Raw genomic sequence first — 17,590 nt, 5'->3', positions numbered from 1 at the left:
TAATCTAGGAGATCTACACAAAATGTGTTCTACTGTTTCTAGTAACTCAATATCCTCGCCTTTTCCGATGAAGTCTCCAATTGAGCGGTGACCGGTGATCACTCCTACTAAAGACTTGAGACTTTTAGATAGATTTGAAGGGGTGTGAGACCCAAAGGCTCTATTGTGCAACCCCTTTAGAAATAGAACTAGGTGTGAACTTGAGGTGAAGAGAAGAAATGAAATGAAATTGGAAAGGGATTCTCAGAGTCATGTTACCTAAAATAGCCAGCCTATTCCCCTCATACAGCATCTTATCTAGCTTGATCCGCCAGTTCATCATGCAATCTTTCCCCTAGCCATTTTATCGGAGACCCTGTAATATAGAACAGTTACACAGAATATGTTCTACTGTTTCTAGTAACTCAATATCCTCGCCTATCCTACAAAAGTTCTGTGTGCCACTTGAGCGGTGACCGGTTATCACTCCTACTAATGACCTGAGACTTTTAGATAGATTTGAAGGGGTGTGAGACCCATAGCCTCCATTGTGCAACCCTTTAGAAAATAGAACTAGATGTGAACTTGAGGTGAAGAGAAGAAATGAAATTGGAAAGGGATTCACAAGGGATTTCCCAGTCTATTCCCCTCATACACCATCTTATCTAGCTATATCCGCCAGTTCATCGTGCAATCTTTCCCCTAGCCATTTTATCGGAGACCCTGTAAAATAGGACAGTTACACAGAATATGTTCTATTGTTTCTAGTAACTCAAAAGTTCTGTGTGCCACTATCCCATTTACCAATGAAGGCTCCAATTGAGCAGTGACCGGCTATCTCTCCTACTAAAGACTTGAGACTTTTACTGCCCAACCGAATCAGTATTGTGGTTGCATTATGGATACATTACGATAACCCGAAGTGTAAGAGATCGTATGTGAAGCCCGCCTAACCAGCCGAATCGACAACAAAGCCAAATATCCAAGGTAATTCTCTGTCTTATGAACTTCTGAAATCTAACCAGACTATCACAGGGAACCTGTACCGAACGCAACTGATTCGGCCACATGTTGCAATACCTGTTAAAAGTATTTAGAAAGAAGTGGTTGGGAAGTTTTGCCTTACCCAATTTATAGTCCAGACCTTGCCTCCTCCGACTATTTGTTTCGATCGATGCATAACGCTCTCTCATGAGACTCACATGGCCCGTTTTGGATCATTATAGATTGGTGTATGGGGAGTTACTCTCTGTTGCGATGCGAAAGCAATTTCGATACGAAAAGTAAATGCGATAAGAATACAATTTGGTAATCTGTGTCGGCTACGCAAACGCTTTCGCATAAGTCCCGGTCCACACTGTGAAACATTTACTGCAAAACATTTGAGTTTGTTGACGAAAGGGGAAAGAGGAATGAAAAAGGGAACTTTGTTTCATGTACATGAAGTTTTTGTTGAGTATGTCATCCACATTTATTCGTTCGTGTTCGTACTGTACAGAAATGTCAAAAACTGAAAAGCAAAAACTTCACTGTGTGGACACGAATGCAGTTTCAAAAGAGAATTTAAAAATGTTATGCAGCAAATGTTTCACAGTGTGGACCGGGACTAAAGAAGCAAAACAGGCACCACAAAAAATAAACAATAGTGAAGAATGACAAAATGAAATGTCAAAAGTTGTAAATAAAAACATTTTAAACTAATTTGTGCGATACGAAAACTCAATAAAGGGTACCAATTGTACCATTTTTCTTACGCATCGCAATAGAGAGTAACCCCTCTGATGTCAGTGCTTACGGGGCACTGCCTGATTGATGCGCATGCTAGGAGACTGATTACTCCATATAATGACTTCTGTAGGAGTTGCCATGATGAAGACGAGGATGAGACGGTTGAACATCTCCCTCCTCTATATTTGCCCTGCTCTATTACGGGGCTCGGATTGCGACAATAGGATAGTATGGATGTCAGGAAGATGGATTCGTTCATGACATGTGAAGGAACTCTTGAGGACCTGAGAATGTTCCTTAGGCTATCATGGACCCAAGTGAACTGCTTGATACTAGCTGCCTTTATAACCCTAACCTAACCATAACGCTCTCTCGGGGATACGCTTCACTTTGTAACAAACAGTATTGGCTTGATTCGTTCTTGGCCTCAAAAGGTGATCAGTTCTTTTGGCTCGGAATCCATATGGTCATAGCTAACAATAGTCAATACTTTGAATAAATATATGGGGGAGTTCACTTTTAAAATCGATGTCTTCCATTTTAAAAAAAAAAGTTAGATTTTACAAAAAAAAAAAGTAAAAAATTGCATGTTTTGAGTTACAAAACATTTATTTTGATAGATATCCCACTCGCATCCCACTAAGCGACTAAATAGGTCTTCAAGAAAATTAAAAAGAGGGTCCATTTCGAAAAAAAAATTAACATAGATTTTTATTTTGCAAAAAATTTCAAAAATTCCATGTTTTGAGTTACAAAACATTTTTTTTTGGATAGATATCGAACTCGCATACCTCTAAGCGATCAAATAGGTCCTCAAGATTTATTTTAAGAAAAAAAAGGACCCATTTTGAAAAAAAATTCAAAAAAGTTTTTGATTTCGGAAAAAAATATTAATTTTTTTTTAATTTTTTCGAAAGATTGAAGAAATAGCTATCTAAACTATTTGGGACATATTTTGCTAAGAACAATAGGTAATCAGACCAATTATGAATAAAAAATTCCGCGGGAGTTTGTTCCCCGGGAATTTTTTCCCATAGAATTTGAATAGGAAAAATGGAAAAAACTCCCGCGGAATTTTTATTCATAATTGGGCTGAATAAGTTACATGGATGAGAAAAATCACATGTTTGGCCAAAATGTCAAATTTTGACCCCCTCTAACTCCGAGAGTTCTTGACCGATCTTGTTGAAAAATTGTGTCTGAATCCAATAGGTCTAACCTTGTTGCAAATTTCATCCTGATCGGAAGATATCGATTTTAAAAGTTGAAATGTTGTGAAGTTTGCGTGAAGGAGTTAATACTCTACACACGTGATACTTTAAAATCTATTCTATAGGTGTTATGCTGAATTCATTTAGAATATTTCTAGCTTCAGCAGACCTTCAATTAGGCTTTAATTTTTAGGGTTTTTAATATATGTTAATACGTAGATATACCAACAATAAAGGTAATGAGAATCAACTCAGAATATCACTCTTCAAGACGTGAACCAGTTCTGCTATCTAGGTGGTATCCTAACTTTCACTGGCGGATCTTCGGATGATGTCTCCAACCGTACCATGAAAGCCAGACAAGCATTTGGCCAGCTAACAACAGTATGGAAGTCTCCATCCCTCTCCATTACCACAAAAATCAGAATTTTCAATTCGTGCCTTAAGTCTGTGCTGTTATACGGATGCGAAACATGGAACACAGCTCCGGGAGATCTCAACACCTTGCAACAGATGTCTCAGAAGAATACTGCGAATCTTTTGGCCCAACACTATTTCGAATAACCAACTCTGGACCCGCACTCATCAGACACCAGTAAGAGTTGAAATGCTAAAACGAAAGTGGTGCTGGATAGGACATGCATTACGACGCCCACCTAATGATATTACCCGCAACGCCATAGACTGGAACCCTCAGGTAAGCAGACGAATAGGACGGCCGGCTCACACTTGGCGCAGACAACTAACTCTCGAAGTTACCAAATCAGGGAAAAGCTGGAGCGAAATCAAAAACATAGCATCAAACAGAAATAACTGGGGAAAATTCGTTGAGGCCCTATGCGCCTTATAGGAACAACAGGAACCGGCAAACGTTGTTCTGCCATAGCTCACACAAATTTTGAAGACTCCCACTATAATAGTACTCCAGATATGCAATAATAAATGTTTACTTTGTATGGGAGGTGCCATGCCCATTGTTCCTATATAGGTCAATTGTGAATCTAAACCATCCAGGGAAACACTCAAACACACAGAACAAATTTCATCCAAATCGGCCCAGCCGTTAAGGAGGAGTTCAGTTAATAACACACGTACAGAAGAATTATATATATAAAGATATGTAGACATTCTGTAAGGCATTACGCGACAGATCTCCGTACAGGCCTTCAACGGAATACCTTATAATATGCCTTTTTAAGAAGGCCTTCTCTCAGCTTGCTAACAGCAGCGAGTATGCAAAGCCTTGGCTCACAGTGACAGGTCGTGTAAAATTGAAACGATTGTGCAATGCGACCTCTCGGAAGGCCTCTTTACCGCATCTTTTTCCTGATGGCTTATTTTTAGAGAAAACACATGTTTTGTTTTTTTTGTTTATATAATTGTAAAAAAAAGTGTTCTTAACTAACAATTTATTATATTGTATTAACAATATTATGTACTCTTAGAGGCAGTTAATTACAGACAACACAAAACAAGCACAAAACCTAAAATAAAACGTTAATAATACTATATAAGATACAATTAAAAACATATTAAAGTACTTAAAGACATTTACATAGATAAACTAATATTGCAATAAATCTTTTTTTTGAATTAAAATCAGAAATTAACCTCTACATCTCACTATAAATAATAATTGCACAATAAGTAATTAATTTATCACTTTCCCTCGGCCTTAACTATAACTATGTTATTTTTATTGTTTAACAATTTAGAATCCTCTTCTATATGGCCATTGGGCTCTACCTCCACATCTCTATCTTTAAGATCCAAATTCTTTTCCACTTTGTTGGAACTTAAATTCTTCAATTCCACCGGTTCGCAGCCATCAAAGGTAGGAGGTATTAAACGTTTCCTAAAAAGAAATCAATAAATTGAAATTTCTTGCTTTTTATTTTATTTAAATTAAACTCACCTTTCAATTAACAGCCATATCATGGAGAACAACATCATTATGGTGGTTATGCCAAACGTCCAATAAGTACCCAATCTTGTGTAAATAGAACCCACAAACACGGGACCAAAAACTCTTGACAAACAACCCGAACCGGTCATTAAACCCATCCAAACACCTTGAGGCCGGGGACCCAAAACTTTGGAAAATATTGTTTGTATTAGAGTCACACCTATGGGATAACCAATTGAGGTGAAACCATAACCAATTATGAATTGAGTTAGCGTAAGGGCCGGTGTTGTTTCACACCATGCTTGTGTCTTAGGGCAGCCCAAGAATATTTCATTATCTGGTGTTAGATCTATAGTGGAATTGCCCGTCAATGGTATGGTTACATTATAGACCTCGGCTATTTTCGCCGGTCCATCACCCCAGGGTATATACAGTACACGACCCAAGACCATTAAGGAGAAACCACCCCATATTAAGACTTGATTTTCGGGAAAGACTTTGCACAAAGGATTGATGGCCACAAATGTTATGAGAGCCACTATAGCGCCCACAGACATGAGTATACCCATGTACCACAAGGCCTCGTCATTCGACCAGGCAAATTGGTCCATGGTTAAAGAGGTGCCCAAGCTGTAATAAAGAAAATATCATTTAACTAAAATATAAAGACTATTTAAAACCCAATGACATCCTTAGACTTTCTCAAATACAAAGCTTCTTGAACTTGCTGACATTTGTTAAAATGTATGAGGAAGTCAGTTGAAGAACTGTATAAAACTTACGTTTCTAATAAAACAAAATTGAATACCAATACAAAGAATGCTACTATTAAAGTCCAGGCTGATATATAATCAGGTTTAATAGACTTCCAGGTTTCTTTTTCCGAAGTTTTACCCTGCATTATCATGATTTCACGGGCAGCCACTTTACGTTCCTGAGTAATAAGAATAATAAGGATATTTGTTTAACAATAATTGAAATAATCATACTTTTTCTATAAGAAAACTGTCTTTGGAAGAAAACTGTCTTTGGAAGACACTTTTCTCTATAAGAAAACTGTCTTTGGAAGACACTTTTCTCTATAAGAAAACTCTCTTTAGAAGACACTTTTCTCTATAAGAAAACTCTCTTTAGAAGACACTTTTCTCTATAAGAAAACTGTCTTTGGAAAACACTTTTTCTCTATAAGAAAACTGTCTTTGGAAGACACTTTTTCTCTATAAGAAAACTGTCTTTGGAAGACACTTTTCTCTATAAGAAAACTGTCTTTGGAAGAAACTTTTCTCTATAAGAAAACTGTCTTTGGAAGACACTTTTCTCTATAAGAAAACTGTCTTTGGAAGACACTTTTCTCTATAAGAAAACTGTCTTCCAAAGACACTTTTCTCTATAAGAAAACTGCCTTTGGAAGACACTTTTCTCTATAAGAAAACTGTCTTCCAAAGACACTTTTCTCTATAAGAAAACTGTCTTTGGAAGACACTTTTCTCTATAAGAAAACTGTCTTTGGAAGACACTTTTCTCTATAAGAAAACTGTCTTTGGAAGAAACTTTTCTCTATAAGAAAACTGTCTTTGGAAGACACTTTTCTCTATAAGAAAACTGTCTTTGGAAGACACTTTTCTCTATAAGAAAACTGTCTTTGGAAGACACTTTTCTCTATAAGAAAACTGTCTTTGGAAGACAGTTTTCTCTATAAGAAAAGTGTCTTTGGAAGACAGTTTTCTCTATAAGAAAACTGTCTTTGGAAGACACTTTTCTCTATAAGAAAACTGTCTTTGGAAGACACTTTTCTCTATAAGAAAACTGTCTTTGGAAGACACTTTTCTCTATAAGAAAACTGTCTTTGGAAGACACTTTTCTCTATAAGAAAACTATCTTTGGAAGACACTTTTCTCTATAAGAAAACTGTCTTTGGAAGACACTTTTCTCTATAAGAAAACTGTCTTTGGAAGACACTTTTCTCTATAAGAAAACTGTCTTTGGAAGACACTTTTCTCTATAAAAAAAACTGTCTTTGGAAGACACTTTTCTCTATAAGAAAACTGTCTAGGAAGACACTTTTATCTACAAGAAAACTGTCTTTGGAAGACACTTTTCTCTATAAGAAAACTGTCTTTGGAAGACACTTTTCTCTATAAGAAAACTGTCTTTGGAAGACACTTTTCTCTATAAGAAAACTGTCTTTGGAAGACACTTTTCTCTATAAGAAAACTGTCTTTGGAAGACACTTTTCTCTATAAGAAAACTGTCTTTGGAAGACACTTTTCTCTATAAGAAAACTGTCTTTGGAAGACACTTTTCTCTATAAGAAAACTGTCTTTGGAAGACACTTTTCTCTATAAGAAAACTGTCTTTGGAAGACACTTTTCTCTATAAGAAAACTGTCTTTGGAAGACACTTTTCTCTATAAGAAAACTGTCTTCCAAAGACACTTTTCTCTATAAGAAAACTGTCTTTGAAAGACACTTTTCTCTATAAGAAAACTGTCTTTGAAAGACACTTTTCTCTATAAGAAAACTGTCTTTGAAAGACACTTTTCTCTATAAGAAAACTGTCTTTGAAAGACACTTTTCTCTATAAGAAAACTGTCTTTGAAAGACACTTTTCTCTATAAGAAAACTGTCTTTGAAAGACACTTTTCTCTATAAGAAAACTGTCTTTGAAAGACACTTTTCTCTATAAGAAAACTGTCTTTGAAAGACACTTTTCTCTATAAGAAAACTGTCTTTGAAAGACACTTTTCTCTATAAGAAAACTGTCTTTGAAAGACACTTTTCTCTATAAGAAAACTGTCTTTGAAAGACACTTTTCTCTATACGAAAACTGTCTTCCAAAGACACTTTTCTCTATACGAAAACTGTCTTCCAAAGACACTTTTCTCTATAAGAAAACTGTCTTCCAAAGACACTTTTCTCTATAAGAAAACTGTCTTTCGCAGACTGGTTTCTTTTGCATACAGTTTTTAAGATAACTGTCGTTCGCAGACTGTTTGCTATAGGAAAACTATCTTTCAGAGACAGTTTACTATAGGAAAACTTTCCGCCAACTCACCTCAAATATCTTGGGCAAAAACATGATAAAATTTCCCACACTCATGACAACATTTATCCAACCACAGGCTGTATACATATTAAAGACCATGCCACCCCACAGCCAAACATAACCATCACTGCCCAACGGCGTTACCAAGGCCTGCAGGCCCGGTCCTATAATGAAACCCAAAACCTGAGCCAAAGAAACCATCGAAACAGCTTTGGTACGCTCACTCAAGCGGGTAGCAGCCGACAAATACGAACGACACACCGCTATATTGGCCGAACTGACACCGATTAGGAAACGTGACGCCAACATCCAGTATTTCACATGATCGGGACGCATTTCCAAAGATGAATAAATGGCACTGGCCACCGTGAATAATGCCAAAGAGCTTAGCAATGGCAAACGTATGGTGCCGATTTTATTGCTCCACCAACCAAATAAAGGGCTAAAAATCATTTGACCCAAAGGATTGGCGGCCACTATAAGACCCATGAATTCTTTGCCCGCTGTAGGATCTAGCTAAGAACAATTACAAAACAATATTAATTAGCACAATTTCATATTAATTTAGTTTTAAAGTCTTTAATTTATATTACCTTGTTTAAATAGGGCCATATTCCCGTTAATATTATGCTAAATCCTAAAGACATTAAGAACATGGTGAAATATATAACCCTTATAGAACGCCATCTCATGCGATATTCATCTAGAGTTTCCAAACCATCATCCACATCGGAGGGTATTTTTGTGGTACGAAAACGATTGCGAAATTTTGTTAAACCCTCCATTTTATAGTTAAAATAAGGTGTTGTTATTGCTTGTTGGTAAAGTTGTTGTAGGAGACCTTTCCTGGATGTTAAGTAGCAGCAGTTTTTAAGATTTTATTACATTCTATAAAAAACAAACACAAATTTTAATTAATTATTAATAAATTAGTAGTTAAATTAATGTGCATTACTTGTTAATATTAAAAATAATAATTTGGCCAATAATTGGTCCATGTTGCTGGTTGTATTATGTTGAACAGATGTTTTCTTTACTCTGTATTATCAAACCTCATATCATGACGTTTTATTAAAGGTTTAGTTAAAGCTTTTATTCACATGAGTTGTTAATTGAATGGAAAAGCTTTAAGGAATTCAGTTGTAAATAAAAAGGGTAACATGAGAAGGATGTTAAAAGCTTTTTTCAAATACAATCTAGGGAGTGAAGAGGAAATATATAAGATTTTGTTATCAAACAAATGTATTATCAATAGAGACAGTTTTTTTTATAGAAAACAGTCCTCGGAAGATAGTTTTCTTATAGAAAACAGTATTCGGAAGATAGTTTTCTTATAGAAAACAGTCTTCGGAAGATAGTTTTCTTATAGAAAACAGTATTCGGAAGATAGTTTTCTTATGGAAAACAGTCTTCGGAAGATGGTTTTCTTATGGAAAACAGTCTTCGGCAGATAGTTTTCTTATAGAAAACAGTCTTCGGAATATAGTTTCCTTATGGAAAATAGTCTTCGGAAGACAGTTTTCCTATTGAAAACAGTCTTCGGAAGATAGTTTCCTTATGGAAAACAGTCTGCGGAAGACAGTTTTCCTATAGAAAACAGTCTTCGGAAGATAGTTTTCCTATAGAAAACGGTCTTCGGAAGATAGTTTTCTTATAGAAAACAGTCTTTGTAAGACAGTTTTCTTATAGAAAACAGTCTTTGTAAGACAGTTTTCTTATAGAAAACAGTCTTTGTAAGACAGTTTTCTTATAGAAAACAGTCTTCGAAAGACAGTTTTCTTATAGAAAACAGTCTTCGAAAGACAGTTTTCTTATAGAAAACAGTCTTCGAAAGACAGTTTTCTTATAGAAAACAGTCTTCGAAAGACAGTTTTCTTATAGAAAACAGTCTTCGAAAGACAGTTTTCTTATAGAAAACAGTCTTCGAAAGACAGTTTTCTTATAGAAAACAGTCTTCGGTAGATAGTTTTCTTATAGAAAACAGTCTGCGAAAGACAGTTTTCCTAAAGAAAACAGTCTTCGGAAGATAGTTACAGTTTTCTTATAGAAAACAGTCTTCGAAAGACAGTTTTCTTATAGAAAACAGTCTTCGAAAGACAGTTTTCTTATAGAAAACAGTCTTCGAAAGACAGTTTTCTTATAGAAAACAGTCTTCGAAAGACAGTTTACTTATAGAAAACAGTCTTCGAAAGACAGTTTTCTTATAGAAAACAGTCTTCGGTAGATAGTTTTCTTATAGAAAACAGTCTGCGAAAGACAGTTTTCCTAAAGAAAACAGTCTTCGGAAGATAGTTACAGTTTTCTTATAGAAAACAGTCTTCGAAAGACAGTTTTCTTATAGAAAACAGTCTTCGAAAGACAGTTTTCTTATAGAAAACAGTCTTCGAAAGACAGTTTTCTTATAGAAAACAGTCTTCGAAAGACAGTTTTCTTATAGAAAACAGTCTTCGAAAGACAGTTTTCTTATAGAAAACAGTCTTCGAAAGACAGTTTTCTTATAGAAGACAGTCTTCGAAAGACAGTTTTCTTATAGAAGACAGTCTTCGAAAGACAGTTTTCTTATAGAAAACAGTCTTCGAAAGACAGTTTTCTTATAGAAAACAGTCTTCGAAAAACAGTTTTCTTATAGAAAACAGTCTTCGGTAGATAGTTTTCTTATAGAAAACAGTCTGCGAAAGACAGTTTTCCTAAAGAAAACAGTCTTCGGAAGATAGTTTTCATATAGAAAACAGTCTGCGAAAGACAGTTTTCTTATAGAAAACCGTCTTTAAAAGACAGTTTACTTATTGATATGAAAATTTGGCGATAACTTGATTTCGTGAAATGGAACTGCCAATTGGCCTCCAAGGTCGTGCGATTTGACACCACTCGATTATTTCCAGTGGGGCCACGTGAAGTCACTGTCCTTGGATTCCAAAATTGCTCCTGTTATTCGTGATATACGGACAGAAATTGGATGTCCAGAATACGTTTCGCAAAGAACAGCCGATGTGGACATATTCACGAAATAATTTAAAATGTTAATGTCATGTATTGATCTTTCGAATAAAAACATTTTTTAACGATTTTTTAAATGCTAGCTGCCTGGTCAAAGGGTCTTTCGTGATCTAGTTAATCATTGTAAAAAGAGATCTGCTATATAAAGCATAATATCATACAATTGTATCCGTTTTCCAATTTTTTTTTTCTTTAATTTTTTTTTTTTAGTTTACCTTTTTCACTACCTAATATAAGAATTGAATAATAATTCATTTAGCCAAATATGTTATTAAATATTCATTAATTAAATTCTATTTATAATTCGTAATCAAATTTAGAAAAGAAAAAAAAAACATGTGCACATTTCAATACCCGTTATATTTCATTTCAAACGTTTTATTTTTGTGGGTTAAATATTTATTAATGAAAACAATAACAAATACAAATAATACTCGTAATAAGTAATAAAATGACTCGACGGACTATCAATCAAACGGTTTATAAAACAAATTAATTGTATAAATAAATTACTTTAAATATAGAGACAAATCAAGCAGCTATTAAATAAAATGATATTGGGAAACATTTTCTTGAATGAATTGATGGTTATTGAGGGGAAAATTTAAATTATTTTTAATTAACAAAAGTATCAATTTTTAAATTATGTCCGGAGTGTCTCCATAAAGTATATATATTCTGTATCGTTATAGATATAGCTATGAAATCAACTTTCTAAAGTCCCCAAATAACTTTCATACATGATTGATGATACATCAATTGTCCTCTATGGTGCCGGTTCGATTGCTATTTAAAATCTAGAAAATCGGCCCACAAATGGCTGAGAAATAAGCAAAAAACCATGACAACCTCGATTTTTGACCTATTTCTATATCTGGTTTACTAAGTCATTAATATAGACAATATGGATATCTAATGAAAGATATTTCAAAGACCTTTGCAACGGCATATATAAGGCCATAGTAAAATCGGGGAAAAAAAAAATTTTAAATTTTAAAAAAATAATTCGAAAATTTTTTTTTCCAAAAAATAAAAAAAAAGTAAGTTGAACCTACAATGGGTCAAAATCGGGGAAAATATTTTTTTAACCCGAATTTTTTTTCGCGAAATATTAAAAAAAAAATTTTAATTTTAAAAAAATAATTCGAAAAATCGGTCAAAATCGGGGGAAATATTTTTTTTATCCCATTGTAGTAAGTTGGACCTACAATGGGTCAAAATCGGGGAAAATATTTTTTTAACTCTAATTTTTTTCGCTAAATATTAAAAAAAAATTTTAAATTTTAAAAAAAATAATTCGAAAATTTTTTTTACAAAAAATAAAAGAACAAGGGACCTACAATGGGTCTAAATCGGGGAAACAATTTTTTAAGCCGAATTTTTGCAAAGGCATATATAAGGCCATAGTAAGTTGAACCTACAATGGATCAAAATCGGGGAAAATATTTTTTAACCCGAATTTTTTTTTTTTTTTAAAAAATTTTAAAATTTTAAAAAAATAATTCGAAAATTTTTTTTTCCAAAAAATAAAAAAAACAATCGGTCGAATCGAGAAAAATATTTTTTTAACCCGAATTTTTTTTCGCTAAATATTAAAAAAAATTTAAATTTTTAAAAAATAATTCGAAAATTTGTATTTCCAAAAAATAAAAAAAAAGTATTTTTTAACCCGAATTTTTTTTTCCTTAAATATTAAAAAAAAATTTTTAAATTTTAGAAAAATAATTCGACAATTTTTTTTTCCAAAAAATAAAAAAAAACAAGTTGGACGGACCTACAATGGGTCAAAATCAGGGAAAATATTTTTTTAAACCGAATTTTTTTTTCGCTAAATATTAAAAAAAAAATTTTAAATTTTAAAAAAATAATTCGAAAATTTTTTTTTCTAAAAAATTAAAAAAAAAACTTTGGAAAAAAAAATTAGTTTACCTTAAAATATTTGCAATTTTTATTTTGAAATATAATTTGGAGAAGGGTATATAAGATTCGGCTCAGCCGAATATACCTCTCTTACTTGTTTTAAATTATAATTTGGTGAAGGGTTTAAAGGATATAGCTCTCTAACTTATTTTTCCACTTCTATCCATTAGAATATTGAAAAATTATTAATTTATTATATTAAATTCCGTTTAGGCCCCCCATTATTATTAATATGTCACAACTTTTCATATGATACTGATAATTTTTAATTAGCTAATTCGTATCTTCAATTTTACACAATAAAACGAACAAAAATATAGCAAATATTAACTAAAATAAACAGCTGGCTGGCTGGGTCTGATAATAGTTTAATCACTACTAACTTATTTTACACCTAGTAGTACCCTTCAAACAATATACCAGCCGAAGTGCTACTAAAAATATACTACAATAACAACAATTTTCTTTACTTTCAAAGCAGTATTTTTATGACACTTCGTTAATAACTCTTAACTTATCAGCAAAAATGTAGATGACAACACAAGAATCGTTTATCAGTTGTAGTAGATTTATCAAAAAATTTACTTTTCAATTGAAGTAAAATGTTGTATAGCCATAACACAGACAGATTTACAGGAATTCTGAAAAAAGAAAAAGACAGATTTATAGGAAATCTTAAAATCTCAAAAGAAATATTGATGAAGCCAGTTTGATAAATAAACAGGGAACGGAATACTGTCTAGGTAAGACTATTTATGTTTCAAGATTTCCTTAGAGGTCAGACTATATTTATTTTGTCAATCAAAAATTTGTTTATTTTATCTTAAAGGCCAAGATAAATATTTTTGTAAGGTTTATCATTAAAGTGTCTATTTTAATATTTGTTTTTATTTGTGTGTATTAAATATTATATAAATTAGTGACAAGACGTTTGATTTTTAAAATATGTAGCTTGATTTGATTTCATCATTGGTACCAAAGTTTGCCCATCTCTTGCACACGTACAATTTATCCATTAAAATAAATAAATAAACTTCTTGTATCTATCAAACTAAAATTGTATGGAAAAAAACGTTCTGCACTTTAAAACTTTAAGCAACCCATCATCAACCATTAATGCAAATTTATATTCTCCACCTTGTTTAAAATAAACTCAATAATAAATAAATGAATAATACTTAATTAAATTACTCTTTGTTAAGCCAAAGTACAAAAAACCAGATAAAATAAAGCCCCACTTCAATGGAGAATTTGAGAGTATTAAACTGATTGACAACAGGTTTGTTTACAAACACTTACATACATACACACCCATGTAAATGTAAATAAATAAATGAAAAGAAAAATGAAGAAAATTTACAAGAGTACAAATGAGTGGTGTGTGTGTGTGTTTGTTTGTTTATTTCTTTTACTTACTGCATTACAACAGCAACAACTAGAAGAAAAACTTTAAGTACAAGTTGTTAAAGTTGACGACATCTTTGTTTACAATTTACTTTGGGTATAATGTTGTTATTGTTGTAGCTGTTGATATGATGTATGTATTTGTTGGTGTAACTGGTTTGTTATTATTTTGATTGTTTTGTTATGTTTTCAATTGGTTTTTGTTTTTATTTTGTTTTTTTTCTAGCCTTTCATATTCTAAGCAACTGCATTGATATATTTTTTGTTGTTTTTGTTTAATTTTTTATTATTGTGCGTGCTTGACATATGAATTTCCGGTTTTTTTTCTTTAATATGGAGATTTTTATAAAATTTATTATTTTTCGTTGTTTTAAACAATGATTTGCAAATAATTGTATATATATTATTTTATATTAAATCTGTTGAAAAAAAATTATTTAAAAATCGTGGGTGCTGGCTGGCTTTTTCTTTGTTATTGTTTTCAATTGTGTTGTTTTTTCTTTAATTTATGCATTTATTTAAAATAGGCCTTTCAATTAATTTCAGTAAAAAACACACACTTTATTAATGGCTTGTTATAGCAAAGTATTTGTTGTTAATTTAAATTTATTTTTGTTTTTTTTTCCTACTTTCAATTCATTCTATACGCTTTTCTTGGCGTACAACGACCCTACGAGCAACACGATCACTAACAAACTGATTAGTGGTGCTGTTATTACTTTTACATTGGAAAATATTCTGGGGAGCGCGTGAGTAGCAATAATATTTATTCATTGGATTTGTTTGTTATCAGCAGCAATTTTGTTGTGTTGTTTTGTATTATTTTTTTTTGGTATCTCATTTTCTTGTTGCTTGTGTTTGGAATACTACCAAGTGGGTCTCTGCCAAGAGTAGAAAGTAGCATGTTCTACATACTTTGTAGGCAAAATACTATAATTTCACTGTATGTGTACAGTTAACACGCTCCCACACTCGCTGCACTGCACTCCCCTCTTTTGTAGAGAACAACATTCATTCATGTATGGGGCGAATGGGTCTTCTTAAGTGGTGAAGAGATTTTGTTTGAAGAAATTAACAAAGTTAAGCTCTTAAAAATTAAATTGTAAACAGTTGAGATCAGGTAAAGAGCTCTTAATAAGATCCTATTGGATACTTTAAATAGGCCGATATTCAAAACTAAACATTTTTGCGGGGTTTTAACAAAATTAAGTTATAATGGATTAAATAAATATCTATAAATATCTCTAATATTTAAAAATAAAGTTTATTTTTAAATATCAGAAATATTTTTTTAATCCATTATAAGTAAAATTTGTTTTATTTTTTTTTAAATAAAACATTTGCTGTCTTTGGTTTTTTACACTATTTTTTATTTGTTTTTTTTCAATTTATTTTTAGTTTAGTGTTTATTATTTTAACTTTATTTTAGTTTTTTTTTTTGTTACACAATACATAATTGTTTTTATTTTTTATAATTAATAATTGCCACTAATAACTAAAGATTATTACATTCATTTATATTTTTATTGATAAAATATTTTAATTTCTTTCCTTTTTTTATTAATAATATTATTTTAATTTTGTGTTTTTATACTTAAATACTAGGTTTTTTGCTTGTAACAGTTTTTTTATTATTTTTTACAATAATCACCTTTTTTAACTCGTTTTTTGTTTAATTTTTTAAATAAGAGGTTATTTTCATTTAGCAACTAAAATATAAAAAACTCATAATGAAAGAAAGAGAGAGGAAAAGAAAGAATGCATGGATTGTTAGAATATTTGAAAATGATGACAAAATTGATTTTAGAATAAGAAGAAACATTTTTGTAAATATATTTTTTCTAAAAATATTCAAGCGACAAAAAAAATTCCATTAAACTGTCGTCCGACAAAATATTATTGCTTTCAATTTGATGATAAAGACAAATAAACAATATATTAAGTATTTTTTGAAATGATCCAAATATTATTTTTCATAAATGTCGCCCGACAAATTAGTTTTTAAACGTAATTCTGTATTTATTTCGATTTTTTCACAAAGAATAAGTTTATTTTTTCTTCTGAGCAGTTCAAGCAAGGAAATTTACCTGAAATTTTTCAAATAATTGTCAACCGACATAAAAAAAAATTTCAACCGACAAAATTAGTTATGGTTTAAAATTTAGTATTTATATTAAATTAAACTTAAAAATCCTTTAAATTTTCTTAAAAATAGTCAGCCGACAAAAAAAATCCTTTAAAATGTCGTCCGACAAAATATTTTTAATTTCAATTTCTTGATAAAGACAAATAAACAAAATATTAACTCAATATTAAGTATTTTTTACAATAATACAATAATTATTTCGCATAAATGTCGTCCGACAAAATAGTTTTTAAATAAATTTTGTATTTTTTCACAGAAAATAATTTTTTTTCCCAAAAAAAAAAATTCAACCGACATTTTTTTTGTCATCCGACAAAATAATTTTTTATTTACTTTTAAATTTGAAGTTAATTTATAACAAAATTAAAAAAAAAACTCATCCATCAATATCCTAAATAAATGTCGTCCGACAAAACTATTTACGTGTAAAATGTCAGACAACATTTTCTGTTTTAATTTTCTGAATTTTTAAACAATTACATTAATTATTTCCCAAACAAAAGTCGTCCGACAAAATATTTTATTAATTAAATTTGAAATTTATGATTTATCAATAAAATATTTTCAATAATGAAATGTCGGTCGACTAAATTTTCTTTATAAAGTCTAATTAACATAATTTTGCGCAAATAATTGTAGTCCGACAAAATATTTTCATTTACTTTTCAATTTAAAGCTGATTTTTCAAAAAAAAAAAAAAAATGTCGGACGACAAATTTTTTTTTATTTTAAAATTCTTTCCGACAAAATATATTACAGAAAACTGCGGTTTTCAGAAATCTGTGAACCAAATTTGAAAAAAATTAAGAAAATTTTAAATTCTCAAACAAAAACTTCATCCGACAAAATTGTTTTAAGAAACTTTTAATTTTTCATTGATCATTTTTTTTATTTCTTTATTAATCTAAAAATAAAATTTGTCGTCCGACATCCGACAAACTGATTTTTTTTAAGGGAAATAAAACTATTTCTCTATGAAACTTTATTAATGTATAAAATGTAAACAACAAATTATAATATTTGTCGTCCGACATTTGATAAAAAGCGTAAAAACTCAATTTATATCAATTTCTGACTGTAAATATATATAATTATTAAAGATATTTACGGTCCGGCAGTATTATATAATTTTTTTTAGAATATTTATACAATTTGTCGTCCGACATTTAAAAAAACCAACATCCGACAAAATATTTGATAGAAAATTGGATATATTTACGTGAAATAAAACTACTTCTCTTTAAAACTTCTGTA

At 31.1% G+C, this 17,590-nt stretch overlaps 1 protein-coding gene across 2 annotated transcripts; it reads right to left on the bottom strand.

Moving 5' to 3' along the window:
* Positions 1–4,274: 4,274 nt before the first annotated feature.
* Cln7 (CLN7/MFS domain-containing 8) lies at positions 4,275–14,541 on the bottom strand. Of its 2 annotated transcripts, XM_065504221.1 has the most exons (6): positions 14,203–14,541; positions 8,463–8,757; positions 7,879–8,385; positions 5,607–5,758; positions 4,834–5,454; positions 4,275–4,773 (listed from the first exon to the last, which is right to left on the bottom strand). In XM_065504221.1, the coding sequence occupies exons 2-6, from the start codon at positions 8,652–8,654 to the stop codon at positions 4,578–4,580; spliced, it is 1,668 nt and encodes a 555-aa protein (XP_065360293.1). In that variant the 5' UTR covers positions 8,655–8,757; positions 14,203–14,541; the 3' UTR covers positions 4,275–4,577. The 2 variants fall into 2 exon arrangements, with proteins under 2 accessions (XP_065360293.1, XP_065360294.1); XM_065504222.1 differs by lacking the exon at positions 14,203–14,541 and having other exon boundaries at positions 7,879–8,381; positions 8,463–8,610.
* Positions 14,542–17,590: the final 3,049 nt, after the last annotated feature.

This window comes from Calliphora vicina, chromosome 3 (assembly GCF_958450345.1).
Source record: "Calliphora vicina chromosome 3, idCalVici1.1, whole genome shotgun sequence".
Lineage (NCBI taxonomy): Eukaryota > Metazoa > Arthropoda > Insecta > Diptera > Calliphoridae > Calliphora > Calliphora vicina.
The sequence above is the reverse complement of the archived record's forward strand: the minus strand, read 5'-3'. Positions and strand labels throughout refer to the sequence as shown.